Raw genomic sequence first — 15,399 nt, 5'->3', positions numbered from 1 at the left:
TTCTGTTAAGATTGCCAAAAGTTTTGAATTGTCAATTGAAAATTGTGAACCGTTTTCCGCACATGCCAGTGGTTCAAACTTTTCAACCGTTTGAGAAAGAATTTTTCAAACCGCCTGAAAACGGTTGAAAACATGTTTTAAACAAGAAAATTTGAAAGAGTTCATTCACCCCCTCTAAACTCTTTCTCGATCCCAACAATTGGTATCAGAGCGGGGTTTTCTCAAACTTCGATATCTTTTGAACTTATGGCATCTTTCAATAAAATTCTCATGTTCTCCAAAGAAGATTATGATGAGTGGAAGATTCGTATGCAGGCACACCTGGCAGCTCAGAATGATGACATGTGGTACATAATTACCGACGGACCGATGAAAATCCTTAAAGTAAACACAGCTGCTGCCACAACTGAAGGTGCTCCTCAAATGGTAGAAAAGCACAGATCCGAGTGGACTACTGAGGATAAAAAGAAAGCAAACCTGGACAACGTTGCAAAAGATATCCTTTACAAAACTTTGGATAAAAATATGTTTGCTAAAATCAAGACATGCACTACTGCTAAGAAATTATGGGAAAAGCTTACTCAATTATGTGAAGGCAATGATCAAACAAAAGAGAACAAGCTGACGGTTGCCATTCAAAAATTTGATAATGTTAAGATGAAGCCAGGAGAGTCTCTGGCAGAGTTCGACGAGCTTTCAGTGGTATCATTATCGAACTCACTTCATTAGGAAAAGAATATTCTAACCGTGAAATTGCTTTGAAGGTTATGCCAGCGCTTCCCAGGGAATGGGATGTAAAGACTATAGCGATGAGAGAATCCAAGGATCTAAATAAACTGGAACTAAACGACCTCTTCGCCGACCTTAAAGCTTATGAATTCGAGCTTGGCATTCGAACTGAAGAAGATCCATCCACCTCTCAACAAACAAAGGCACTACCAGCTAACATAGTGACTCTTCCGGTTGAAGAGTCCTCAAGTAAGAAATCGACCGAGCAATTAAGCAATGAAGCAATGTCTTTGTTTGTTAAAAAATTCAGTAAATTTATGCGCGAAAATCAATCACAGATGAATAAACCTCACTACAACAAGGACCATACATATGATGGTCAAGCTTGTTTTAACTGTAGAAAGAAAGGACATTTTATTGCAGAATGCAATAGGCCAAAGAAGGATGAAAAGAAATCAGGTGACAGAAGAAAGATGAAAGACAACAAAATATACTTCAAAAAGAAGAATCAGCGAGTCCTATTTGTAGAAGAAGATAAAGGAAAATGGGCTGATTCAGAATCAGAAAAATCTATCTCTGAAGAATCAATAAGTGAAAGTGAAGATGAGAAAGTAGAATGTCTCATGGCCAAAGAATATCAAGAATCTACCGATGAAATGGTAATTGATTTTAACTATGATGAATTCACACGAGATGATCTTGTCACCGCACTTCATGACATGGTGAATGAGTTTAAAGGACTTTCACAGCAGTTCAATGAGGCTAAAGCAGAAAAACAAAACTTGACAAACAAGTTGACTCTTTCCAGCTGTTCACAGCAAAAAGAGGTTGACAGTTTAAGTGTAAAATTAAGTCTGCTGACGGCCGAGAACGATAATCTGCGAAGATTGTTCCATGCAACTTTGAAAGAAAATAAACGGTTGATAACTACGGCTAATACTTGGAACAAGTCCTCTTTGTCTCTGAATAAGATGCAGGAAATGCAGAAACTAGCCGGAGACAGAACCGGGACTGGTTATAATATTAATGAATGCAGCACTCCGGGAGCATCAACTCAACCGCTACTAGAGAAAGGCAGTTTAAAATCAATTAAATTTGTCAGATCTAGTACGGTATATGAACATGATAAGACTGAAGATCAAGGAAATCATAATGTAAATCTTGAAAAAAACAAAAGGCGATGCGGTTTAGGATATGTCGAAATCGAGAATGTTAAAACCAACCAATCATGGCTAAGACGCAGGCCAAGTACAACCGCTCACAACGGTTCAAATTGGGCCAGCAGAAAGTCAGGGTCAACCGGAAATCATTCAAAAATGAGACCTAACCATTACTACAACAGCCGACCTGTTCAAAAGAGATACCGGTTGAGTGACGATATCAAGTGGTCAAAACAACATGTTGAAAAAGAAAAGACACTGCATACACCACCTGATTATGCACATCACATCACTCACCTTAGGACACACCATGAAAAATCCTTAATGATAATTCAAGTGTGGATCCCCAATGACTAATAAACTCAGGACCCAAACAGATAAGGGTACCAATCTCTTCTTTCAATGATGAATAGGTGTCAAAGAAAAAGAATTTGGAGCAATCAACCTGGTTCCTAGATAGTGGCTGTTCTAGACACATGACTGGAAACAAAGATCTCTTATCAGAAGTAATTAACTACAGAGAACCAACAATCACTTTCGGGGACAATTCTAAAGGTAAAGCTGTGGGTAAAGTTAAGATTATCCACGACAAAATTATTATAAGGGATGTACTTCTTGTAGAAAATCTATGTTTTAACCTGATTAGTATAAGCCAACTTTGTGACAGCGGTTACACCGTAGAATTTCAAAAACTTATATGCACTGTCAAAACCGATGCAGGTAATATCATGTTAACTGGTCATAGAGAACAAAACACATACAAAGTAAAATGGAATGATAACTGTCTCAGCGCACCAACTTGCTTTGTAGCTTTAAATGGGAATAAAAATTGGTTTTGGCATAAACGACTCAATCATCTTAATTTCAAGTCTATTGCTGAAATCAGCAAACTTAAACTAGTATCTGGTCTACCTAACAATATTGACTTTGCCAAAGATAGAATTTGCAATGCTTGTCAACTAGGTAAACATGTCCGATCATCATTCAAGAGCAGAGGAAGAAACTCATCAGCAAGGTGTCTGGAACTTCTTCATATGGACTTATTCGGACCTATACCGGTGATGAGCCTAGGGGGAAAGAAATATAGTCTTGTAGTAATTGATGATTTCTACAGATTTACTTGGGTGATATTCCTATACTCCAAAGATTAAACCGCTGATCAACTAATCAAGCTGCTCAAGAGACTTCAAAATGAGAAAAGTGAAGCAATTGACAGAATCAGGAGTAACAGAGGAACAGAATTTCTAAACCAATTCATGTCATCTTATCTCGAGGATAGTGGCATAAAGCATGAACTGTCAGCAGCAAGATCACCTCAACAAAATGGAGTTGCTGAAAGAAGAAACCGCACATTGAAGGAAGCAGCTAGAACCATGCTAGCTGAATCTGGTATCTCACAAAGGTTCTGGGCTGAAGCTGTTAGCACAGCCTGTTATACTCAAAATCGGTCAATGATCAATAAAAATCATGAGAAGACTCCATATGAAATTTGGACCGGCAAACAACCAAACATTGGATACTTTCGTATCTTCGGTTGTAAGTGTTTCATTTATATTAATGGCAAAACACATCTCACCGCTTTTGATGTTAAAGCTGATAATGGCACCTTTTTAGGATATTCATCAGTAAGCAAAGCATACAGAGTTTACAACCAAAGAACTCTCACTGTTGAAGAATCTATACACATTATATTTGATGAATCATCTATATGTCATGACAACAGTAGTAGTAGTTTACATGATTTAATAAATAATCTTGATGCAACTAACCTTGAAGCAAGTGATGACGATGAGGTAGATCTAAGAAGAACAGGTGAAATCATCTCCAAAGAAAATCCAACCGGACAAGAACAAAGTCAACAGATGAATGAACCGGAAGACAGTCATCAACCGCAGAATACACAAATGGAAGCAGAGGCACCAGTACTAGAAAATGATACAAATCAACCAACCGAGCCAAATCCATATGGACCATGTCTCCAGTAGAAAAAGGATCATCCACTTGAGTTGGTCATCGGTAACCCTACTGCTCCTCTTAGAACTAGGAATTAAATGATAAATGAATTTATGCATGCAGCCTTTGTCTCACAGATAGAACCTAAGAAAATTGATGGCGCTTTGCTAGACACAAATTGGATAGAGGCTATGCAAGAAGAACTCAATCAGTTTGAAAGAAGCAGAGTTTGGCATTTAGTTCCTCGACCTAATGATGCTCATGTGATTGGAACTAGATGGGTTTATAGGAAAAAAATCGATGAAAATGGCTTAATCATTAGAAACAAAGCTCGACTAGTAGCTCAAGGTTACAGACATGAAGAAGGAATAGACTTTGATGAATCTTTTGCCCCTGTTGCTAGATTAGAAGCAATTAGAATATTTTTAGCTTTCGCAGCATTTAAAGATTTCAAAGTATATCAAATGGATGTTAAATCTGCTTTCTTAAATGGATTATTGAATGAAGAAGTTCATGTAGAACAACCACCCGGCTTTGTTAATCACACTTTTCCCGATTATGTTTACAAACTGGACAAAGCTCTGTATAGATTAAAGCAGGCCCCAAGAGCATGGTATGATACTTTAACCAACTTCCTGCTTGAGCATAAGTTCACAATCGGAAAAGTTGATAAAACGTTGTTTAGATTTTCAAAAAATGATCATTCACTATTTGTACAAATATATGTGGATGACATTATTTTTGGATCTACTAACCCTATGCTGTGTGAAAGATTCTCTAAGATGATGCAGGAGCAATTCGAGATGAGCATGATGGGCGAATTAAATTACTTTTTAGGATTGCAAGTCAAGCAGTCCGAAAATGGTATCTTTATCAATCAAGCCAAATACACTCGAGACATGCTAAAGAAATTCGGCATGGAAAATTGCTCTCAAGCCTCCACTCCAATGAGTTCATCAATTAAACTGGATAAAGATGAAGGGGGAATCTCTGTGGACACAAAAATGTACAGAGGGTTAATTGGTTCTTTGCTATATCTGACCGCCAGTCGATCAGACATTATGTTTGCGGTTTGTCTATGCGCACGATTTCAAGCTCAACCTATGCAATCTCATTTTATTGCCTCTAAACGTATCCTTAAATATCTTAAAGGAACTGTTAATGTGGGTCTTTGGTATCCCAAAGATTCAAGTTTTCATCTTGTAGGATACTCAGACGCAGATTATGCAAGGTGCAAGATTGACAGAAAAAGTACGAGCGGTTCATGTCAATTTCTAGGCGAACGGTTGATTTCATAGCTCAGTAAGAAACAAACGTCAATCGCTACATCAACCGCTGAATCTGAATACTTAGCGGCTGGAATTTGTTGTGCTCAGATGCTATGGATACAACAACAATTAAAAGACTATGGAATCCAAGCTGCTGAATCTCCCATATTCTGCGACAACACCAGCGCTATAGCCATAACATACAACCCTGTCATGCACTCTCGGACAAAGCATATCGATATCAGACACCATTTCATCCGAGAACATGTCATGAAGAAAGAAATACGGCTTGAATATGTTCATACGGATAAACAAACGGCCGATATTTTCACAAAACCATTACCCGAGGCTAAGTTCTCTTATTTTTGTAATATGCTTGGTTTGATTGACTTGTCATGATATGGTTATTTCTTGTGTATGCTCAGTTTGATTTTGCAGGAAATAAAAGAAAAGGGCAAGAGACAGTCATTAATACGAAATAAAATATTTTATTACATAAGGCGGAGCATACATTCTTAATTTCCCTATTTACGTACAACCTCCAGAGTGCCAACCAGCTGGTCAGCCCTCCGGTGGAGATACGTTAAAACTCCTCTGAGATGGCTACCCTTCTCAGAGCGCTCCTCTCCTTGTACAACATGAGGAGATAAACGCCTTCGTCAGAAAAGACGCCAGCATTATCGGCCACGCGGAGACGTCGCCGATATCTTCCCAGTGTTGCCATCTCTCTGGAGGAAGCAACTAGTCCACCCTCAAGGACGGACTGGAGTATTTGGACCTTTGTCTACATGGCCATAGTCTTCTTCATCACTTGGTCTTCTATAGCCTTCTTGCGCGAAGCCACCGCAGCACGTGTGAATTCCTCGGATAAGTCTGGACTGTTATCTCCATCCATCTTTCTTATTTGATTTTCTTATAAATTTCAGAGTGACTTTATCGCTAACATCTTTGCTCGTATTTATAGATAGAATTCAAGCACCAAAAGTCTATGTCATCATGACTTCGGTGGGGAATGTGAAGCGTTCTGTGATAAGCAACCGACGGTTCATTATCATTCATGCACGTATTTAGGGGAACAGTGGTTAAGAATAATTAATATATTCTTAACCGGTCATTTCCTAATCACATCAATGATTCGGTTCAAATTCTGTGGACACAAAACATCCACATCATTTTCGTAAATATCACTCAAAATTTTCGGCTGCTTCTATCTGAAGTGACAGTTTTCTCCTTGAATTTTGAAAATATTTATTTTACCGCCGTCCAAATTTTTCAAAATATTTTAGAAAAATCCGCCACTAACAGTCCTCCACGTGGACTGACTGGTGCATTGTTGAACCGGACATACATACATACATTCACATCATCGTTCTCATTGCGCTATCTCGTCTAAGCTCACTCTGCAGGTGCAAATAGACAAACTTCTTTGCAAATTCAAAACAAATGGCTGCCTCCATTGCTCATAATACAGTAGCCGTCAACTTCTCGTCCATCTTTACCATGCCAAACAAGTCTATGCAAGCTATGTTCCGTACGATCGAACAATCTGGACTTCGAGCATTTCTGGCTGCAGCTACAGTTATTCCGATACTTTATTGAAAGAGTTCTTCGAATCTGCTCAAATGAAGAACGGAGAAATTCTTTGTTCTGTTCAAAACAAAAAATTCAATTTCACCCAGAAGATGTTTGCTGAATTGTTTAGCCTACCCACTGCTGGCGTCACTGACTTCTCCACACTGCCAGAAGGTAATATTGATATTTGGCGTAAAAATTTCTCACTCACTGATTCTCCTATCTCTCAACCGACATGCTAGAAGCGCGACTTAAAGATAGAATTTCGCTTGTTGGCTGACATTGTGGCAAAAGGACTTCTTGCCAAAGCTGGTGCTTATGATAAAATTACTCTGGAAAAATTCCTTGTTATGGCCACCATCTCATCTAATCTAGGGGTCAACTGGTCTGGTATTCTCTTCAAAATACTGGTTGCCATGATTAAGAAAGAAAATGAATCTCAAGGCTTCGCGGTCCAAATCTGCCATATGTTGATCAATGCAGGAGTCCAACTGGTTGACATGATTGAAATTGGTAAAACCAAACTGTTTTCTTGGGTATCGGTTGAGAAATTCATTCAGAAAAACAAACCGACAGATGAAGAGATCGTTCCTGTCAAAACTGAAACTGGAGTCGAGTTTGTGAAACAAAGAAACAGATTGTCTCCACTCCCAAAGAAACAAAGAGGAAGCTGGTTTTAAAATCCAGTTCTGATGAAGAATCTAAGGATGACATTCATGTTTCTCAAGTCTTCAAAAAGAAACGGACCGCCACTTCAAAAGCGACGAAGATTAAATTGGTCAAGCATCTCACTGCCCCTCTCATTCCGCCTCCAATTCTAGCAATCTCAGTATCTAAGCTCAAAGGAATTCAAATTACCGATACAGATATTGCGTCTTCTTACTCTGGAGTTCCTATTATTCTCTCATCAGACAAAGGGAAACAGGTGATGATTGAAAATCCACCACAAAACAATGCGGTTCATACGACCATTATTCTCACCAGCGAACGCGTATATGAGGCTGTACAGAAAAAGATTCAAATGTTTGATAAATGGGTGCAATATCGAACCGCTACAACTTTTGACTCATTAATTCAATTCGGGAAGATACAATCAGCTGCCAAGCTTGAATGGTCCTTTTTGGAATGGATGGAGACATCTGATATCCCAACCGCTCTCAGCCGTCGAGACTTCTTGGAACTACAGATGAAATAAAGTACACTTCGAGCAATTATTCAATTAAAGAGGAACAATTTTGATCCAAATGGCCCGACTGCAGTAGATGATTCGGCTGTCATATCTCAACTTGAGATGGATGCATTATCCCTCGCTAGGCATGTCAATCTCATGCGTCAAGACCTTCAACTTCCGGAGATTTCAGCTCAGAAATAATTAGACCTTATCATGGAGTCTAGGATGATCCATGTTCTGAACCACTCAAAGATTCATCTGTCGTTCAAGAACATTCATCCGGTACAAAATCCAAGTCCTCATCACCTGGAGCTCTTCCTGATACTGATCAACCAATTCCTGAAGAAATCATTGCACCACCTTCTGAACAAAACAATGCCAGAGGATCCTCCCAGTGCCGAACAACAATGCTGTCAGGATGTTTCAGCTCTCTTAGTTGTGTCTCCACCAATTTCTGACAATGTTGCATCTGCCCCACAGCCTCCTGATGATTCAAACAAAGCTCCAGCTCTTTCAGCTGTTGAGGTAGAGCAGTTTCTCTCTGATTTTGATGCGGCTGAACCATTTCAAGAGCTGTTGATCTCTTCACAAGATCTTATTACGGATAATACCCGACCGCCTTACAAGAGCAGCTCATGTCTTCTCCAAAAGAAGTGCAGAAAGCTGTGATACCCACCTTATCAATGCCTTCCTCACCCAATGATCAAATCGCAAAACCAGACGAACCGAAGGTCATCGGTTCAGAATCTTTTGTCTCAAATGAGGACATTGATCAATTTATTGAGAGTACAACGGCTGAACCTCAGGAGACCGAGCCTTCTCAATCTGCTGAAAAAGCAACTTCCTCTAAACTGATTGCCTTCAAGGCCAAATTACTTGCTGAACCAGCAGCACCTGAGGAGGAAGAATTTGTTGTAGGAAACTTCAAACAGGAACTTTTGAACCGCCTTGCAAATATGGATCAGTCTATCCTTGCTCTCAATCGCAAAAAATTGATCTGAAAGAGGACTTCAACTCTATCAAGCGTACCATCTCTAAGGACTTTGATGCCATGACCACAAGAACTTCCCACCGCCAGGATCATTATCATATGACTCACATCAACATATGCCTAGGTCTTTTGGCACAAATCACTCGTATTGAACAACGAATGGACGCTCAAGGTGCTCAACTTACAGAAATTATGGAATTTCTTGTTCATGGTGATGTCAAAAAGGGGGAAAGAGAGCAGGAAAAGATCATTCAAAAAGATTTAGCAGCCCTGAAAAAAAAGGAAGACAAGGCTAAAGCAGGGAACAAAGTTTAGGACTTAAGAAATAGTGATAATTTTTTAAATACAATTTCTGTTTCCTTGGTTCTCCATTCTGATTGAACAAACTTATGGCTCAGTTTTGTCATCACCAAAAAAGGGGGAAATTGTTAAGAAATGAAATTAGTGTTTCAAGATTTTTGGTGTATGACAAATTAATATCAGCTGCGGCTAGAATCCAAACAGCTCAACCGGCGAAAGCCTACAGGATTATCAACCGCTGATCCTTCAGAATATGGCAAAGTGAACCGGATCATTTAAGAAGAATCCCTTATTGCTCAAAGACATTCTCTGACCGGTTGAATGCATTCAAAACTCCTTGAAATCAACGAATATATATCTCTTCCAAGATTGATCCGCATTAATGGCTATATCCCAAAGAAGGGAGTCCAAGCAAAGACTTATTGTTCTGATGATAAGAGAACAGTTGCCATATAAAGAAATCCTCAAGGAAAGCGCTTCAGATTTATGCTGAGCAAAAGGAAGATTAAATGCGAACATTTATTGATCATAAAGATGAAAGCGACTCATCTGATTCAGGAGCTCAGGTTTACGTTAACTGTCCTTTCCGACCGTTAAGCCATTCGGCTATATCATCAGAGAGGGATGCACGTTAAACACACGCCATACAACTCACACATACATCTGAAAGATCATCAGCTTGCCTTCAAAAAATCTTAGAGCGCAATCATAGTCCACATTCATCTTCGCTCTATCTGCACGCAGTTCAACAGAAACATACTTGATCATACAAGGATCTTTTCGTGCTACTCAAACAAACTACTTTTACATACAGTAACATGTTGGTTATTTGAGTGTCTGGTGAACTAAGGGTTCTTAATTTCCAGATGTGTAAAGTGATCACTAAGAGTTCCAATACAGGCAGTGTGATAAGTCCTGGTTGGATCGGGCTGTTACAAACATTTTGTAAAGTAAAAGTCTTTTAGTGGAATCCTTCCTGAAAGAGGAAGAAGGGGTGACGTAGGAGTATTCAATCTCCGAACATCCATAAAAATCCTGTGTCATTTACTTCTTGCAAACTTTCATTTATCAACCGTATTTTTACTGTTAAGATTGCCAAAAGTTTTGAATTGTCAATTGAAAATTGTGAACCGTTTTCCGCACATACTAGTGGTTCAAACTTTTCAACCGTTTGAGAAAGAATTTTTCAAACCACCTGAAAACGGTTGAAAACATGTTTTAAACAAGAAAATTTGAAAGAGTTCATTCACCTCCCCTCTAAACTCTTTCTCGATCCCAACACTATCCTTTTTAAAGCACAATTTATAGGGATAGATTATTTTAACAGTCAAGACACAGAGAAGAAAAAGAAATACACTCAAGCTCTGTATAGTCTTGAATTACTTGACATATGTTTAGTGGATGAATATATTATGTTATTCACTAAATATAGATGAAATTCAGGGGTCGAAGAAGATATAGCGATGCAAATTTTCTTCTCCAAGATGCCAAGTCCTTAAAGAGAAATGCTAATAAGAGAATACGTCCTGAGCAATCCAGATACATTGGCACGAAGAGCCTCTTTCCTCAAAGGAAAATTGGCAGAATGTGTCATCTGACGCCATTACAAAATAATTAAAACGATTAAGGGATATTAACAAACGTACTCATTTTTGTTGTAAAGAAAATAATCTTCCAACAATTATTGGAAGTAAACCTAAAAGGCAGAAGATGAAAGTTTTTAGAACTCATCCTTATGCAAGAAGTGGAAGAAGTTTTTGGAAACCAAGAACAGTTTGGTCTAGACAAAAGGCCAGATCTTAAAATCTGGGCAAAGAAGTGGACCATCAAGAAGTAGGATATCATCTCAAGTATCGAGTACATTCCGAAGTACATGAAGAACACCTACAAAGAAAACTTTCAGAAGAGCTCACACTCGAGCTAATGAAAGTTTTAAAGATTGTAATTGCTGGACATATGGAGTAAGAGGTCATATTTCAACCAACTGTACAGAAAATGAAAAAAAAAGAAATAAAATGCTTCGATCCAATCCCAGATATTGAAGAAGCAGTTTATTATATGTATCTTATTCAAGTATACCGGTTTGAGGATATTGCCTCAGACGAAAGTATATATGAAGAAGAAGAAGTCTTAAGTTATGAAGAATCTGTTGGAACAGAATCGGAATATGATTGAAGACGAGGTGTTTCGACACGAAACCCATGAAGATTTGTCTGGTTTGTTTAGTCAGACAACAATATCCCATAACATGGTTCAAAGGATCATGAGGGAAAATTCTAGTCTTCAGAGGTATCATGAATTCTCTGCAGGACATGTATAAAATTTCTTAGGAAGTCTTGGCCTAAGAAATAAAAAGCATCATCGAATATATAAAGTTTTCAGAAGAGAAATGAACATCCCCATGGAACTTGCAGGAAATAGAATGGAGATGCAGTTAATCCCTTTCGAAGAAATTAAGGATGAATTACAAAAACTCAAGATAGAAGTAGCAAGAACAATGTCCTGGATTCATATCGGAGCAATCCATATTATGATAAATGCTACTTTTAAAGAAGGAATAGATTCACCTATTGATATCGCTATATGCGACAAACGAATGGGGAATCTTCAAGATTCAGTACTGAGAAAAATATCAGGAAATCTCTGTGCAGAGAAAATTGTAGGAGTAATTTATCCAAGAATTGCCTAAAACCTGGCAGACCGAGATTTTAGCCGAGCTTTGACGTTACATCAGAACTTCAAAGAAAAAAGGCTGATGAAAGAGGGTAATAGACTGTACTCTATTACCTATCAAATTTCATATGCTCTATCTAATACACATAATTCAGAATTGTTTATTAGAAATGAGTTTATTGAAATACCTGAAATATTTGGAAAAGTTTCTCAGACAATTTATCTAGAAAGAGTTGAATTTCCCTTAATACATGAAACAGATATCCAAATACAAGACAAACTGATTCTACAAAAGAATCAAAGTCTTAGATTGGAATCAAGAAGACTATCTTTCCAGTGAGATAAAATCATGAGCTACAGGTGGGGAGAAACACTTGTCCAAGAAACCCAACAGGCACTAAAAAATTTTTCGACAATAGTAAAGCTTAGATGTCCAGAAGAATGGAAGGAAATAGAAATATTATTTGATATTATGTAACAAAGGAATCAATTTCCTTGTAATACCATATACTATTTAGAACAACTCATGATAGGAACTTACCAAGGAATGATCAACATCGGAGAATTAGAAGTTAATATCAAAGGAATTCCAGGAAAAGAACCAGATCAATTGGTTCTTGGGCTAGAGTTTCTTGAGGAACATAAACCTTGGAAACGTCTAGAACATGGAATGGAGTTTATGGTTGAGGATAGGATGTGGAAAATCCAATGACCACAAGCCAATTCTCGATATAAATTCTAGTAGGAATTTTATACGAACGATATAAATCAGAATACTTTGCTTCTTATATTGATTCAGGTGCTGGAATCCATACAGCAAAAAGAGGAGTTTTTTCAAATAATTTAGAATAAAAATTACCTAAAATTGCTGGAAAGGATTTCTCTAAAAGAATCTTAATCTTATGTAAATGGATTAAGATGACAGAAATATTAATCGGAGGTACGGGACAAACACTGTAACGACCATAGGCTATCCCGATCTTGGGCTCCCTCAAGGGGCCTTTGTCCCTCACAGGCTTTCCCATGCGCCATTACTCAGAGGACTTCTCCATCAGTCCATGATTTCGTGTAAGAAATCATGGTGAGATAAAAAGAAACAAACCCAGACTAGTTATTAATTACCAAGAAATTAATAAGATTCTGGAGTTTGACGGGTATTTTATACCAAGTAAAGAACATATAATTAGTTGCATAAGAAATACAAAGATATTCTCTAAATTTGATTGTAAGTTTGGATTTTATCAGATTCGGATGCAGGAATAAAGCAAGAAATTCACAGCTTTCTTCACACCATAAGGACACTATATTTGGGAAGTATTACCAATGGGATTGGCTAATTCACCTCAGATATTTCAAAAAAAAAAAAAAGGATAATCTATTTAAAGATTATTTCAAATTTATGTTTGTATATATTGATGACCTTTTAATTGCGTCTAAAAATATGGAGGAACGTATCAAGCATTTAGAGATTTTCTCTAAAGTTTTAAGGAAGAAGGACTGATTTTATCTGAAAAGAAAGCAGTCATTGCCACAAGAAAGATTGAATTCCTCGGAATAGAAATTGATGAATCTGGAATAATTTTACAGGATCATATAGTAGAAAAAGTGCAAAATTTTCCAAACGAGCTAAAAGAAAAGAAACAACTTCAAAGTTTTCTAGGAGTTGTTAATTTTGTTGGGATGTTTATTAAAAACCTAGCAAAACACAGGAAATTATTCATTCCATTGCTGAAAAAAGATGCGAAATTTATATGGACGGAAGAACACACACATAGACTTAGTCAACTTAAGGAGATTTGTAAAAATCTTCCAAAAATGGCTATTCCTCAGGACGAAGATGATTTGGTACTATATACATATGCCAATGATCATTGGTGGGCGACAGTATTAACTAAGCTCACACTGGAAGGAGAACAACTATGCAGATATTGTAGTGGACTTTTCTCAGATGCATAAGCCATAAGATGACATATTAACGAAAAAGAATTTTATACAGAAAAAAGCAACTTTGAAAAATGGCCATTATTTTTACTAGTAAAGAAATTTACTTTGAAAGTTGATAATACACAAGTAAGAACTTTCTTAAGAAATAGAATAGAATCTAAACCTGAGAGTGCTAGATTACTAAGATGACAAACTCTATGTCAAAATTAAATTTTTGATATTGTGATTATAAAATTTCATGAAAATATTCTTGCAAATTTTTTAACAAGAGATGGACAACGGTGATATCGATGCCATCATAAAGATGAAGAGACATTTGAGAGAACACCTTGGAATGCTTCAAAACGAGTTTAACAAGCTTGCCCTAAATGCAGAAGTTGCGGGCAGGTTATAACAAGCCGATAAGTTAATTGTCTCTGATCGAATTACAGGATGTTTACAGGCTTATACTCAGCTATAGTTTGTAATGCAAAGGCCTATCCTCCAATGCATTGAGAAGCCACTGGTTTCCCAAATGGAGAGTTTTCGAGTACAAGACTCTATACCTAGTGCAGGGGATTCAAATACCCCTAGCACAAGTGTTAAGTCGAGATCATCTCCAAATGAGTAGGCTGAAAAAAAATTGAAACTCCAGATTCATATCTCGAGTCTTCAAGTCAACCCTTCACCTCGGAGATTGAAGAGGGAAAGATCAACCTTAGACCAAAAACAGACAAGGATAAATCTAAGGTTCATACTAATGAAGTTACAATTTCCCCATTTCAAGTTTATCAAAAAAGTTGAGAGAAATTAAAAAAAAGAGTAGGCATTAATCTCGCCACAATCAGGATTGATGTTTCAGGAAAATATCCTAGGATATGGATGAAACCAAATTCATATCCAAAGGAAGTAAAAGCTTGGTATGAATTCGGGGCTCTAGCCTCGGTTTATACTACATCACCCAGCTTCCCAGAAATTTCGGAACTACCTAAATGAATTCAGGAAACAGTTAATAAAACATGGGCAAATAACGACTATTTATCCAGAGGAGACATTCTGGAGCTATAATTTTTCAGTATAGCACCAGAACCAGCAGGAAAAGGCTCTCACGAAGCCTTTCATTTTATCAAGTTAAGGAGGCCAGATATAAATGTCCAAAAATTTATCAAGGATCCTCCGACAGAAGAAACACAATTTGTTTCTTCAATAACTGAAGATGACATTTCCACCAGAAGCATGGGGTCTATGGGTCTGTCTAACCGAGATGGACAAAGTCAAGTTTTCGTTTAAGTTTTCTCATAATCTGATAAACGGATCATTCATGTTAAATACTATGACATGAAAAATAACAAGTTTTGCAGAATATTTATTTGAAAAGAAAAGAAATCTTTTGTGGAATAGCAAGCTGTCGGGGAGTAAAGAAACTCGTCGGAAATTTTGCAACATGGCTCATGTGGGAAGATGGTTAGAACAGATCTGCTCAGAATTCCCAAATCAAAAGGAACCAGAATTTGGAAAGGGCTTTAGACCTCAGTCAGACAAAAAACATCTTGCAGAAACAGGACCAAGTGGTGAGGAATCACAATCACGTTTTCCTCGAGGACATCAAAAGTTTAAGATTCTTTGACAAAAATGAGTGGACATGTGACAACAATAACT

General features: G+C 37.6%; 1 protein-coding gene across 1 annotated transcript; it reads left to right on the top strand.

Moving 5' to 3' along the window:
* Positions 1 to 246: 246 nt before the first annotated feature.
* LOC142504914 (uncharacterized) lies at positions 247 to 7,877 on the top strand. The gene is made up of 8 exons (XM_075617756.1): positions 247 to 702; positions 765 to 1,826; positions 2,303 to 2,497; positions 3,062 to 3,863; positions 3,966 to 4,455; positions 6,684 to 6,856; positions 6,977 to 7,218; positions 7,320 to 7,877. The coding sequence occupies exons 1-8, from the start codon at positions 247 to 249 to the stop codon at positions 7,875 to 7,877; spliced, it is 3,978 nt and encodes a 1,325-aa protein (XP_075473871.1).
* Positions 7,878 to 15,399: the final 7,522 nt, after the last annotated feature.

The sequence above is a fragment of the Primulina tabacum genome, chromosome 1 (assembly GCF_025594145.1).
Source record: "Primulina tabacum isolate GXHZ01 chromosome 1, ASM2559414v2, whole genome shotgun sequence".
Taxonomy (NCBI): domain Eukaryota; kingdom Viridiplantae; phylum Streptophyta; class Magnoliopsida; order Lamiales; family Gesneriaceae; genus Primulina; species Primulina tabacum.
Note: the sequence above shows the minus strand (reverse complement) of the source record. Positions and strands in the feature narration are given on the sequence as shown.

Coding starts and splice junctions, on each gene's coding strand:
- LOC142504914 (XM_075617756.1), top strand. CDS start 247: ATGGCATCTTTCAATAAAATTCTCATGTTCTCCAAAGAAGATTATGAT. Junction 703..764: donor AGTTCGACGAGCTTTCAGTG/GTATCATTATCG, acceptor ATTGCTTTGAAG/GTTATGCCAGCGCTTCCCAG. Junction 6,857..6,976: donor CTTCTCCACACTGCCAGAAG/GTAATATTGATA, acceptor TTGTGGCAAAAG/GACTTCTTGCCAAAGCTGGT.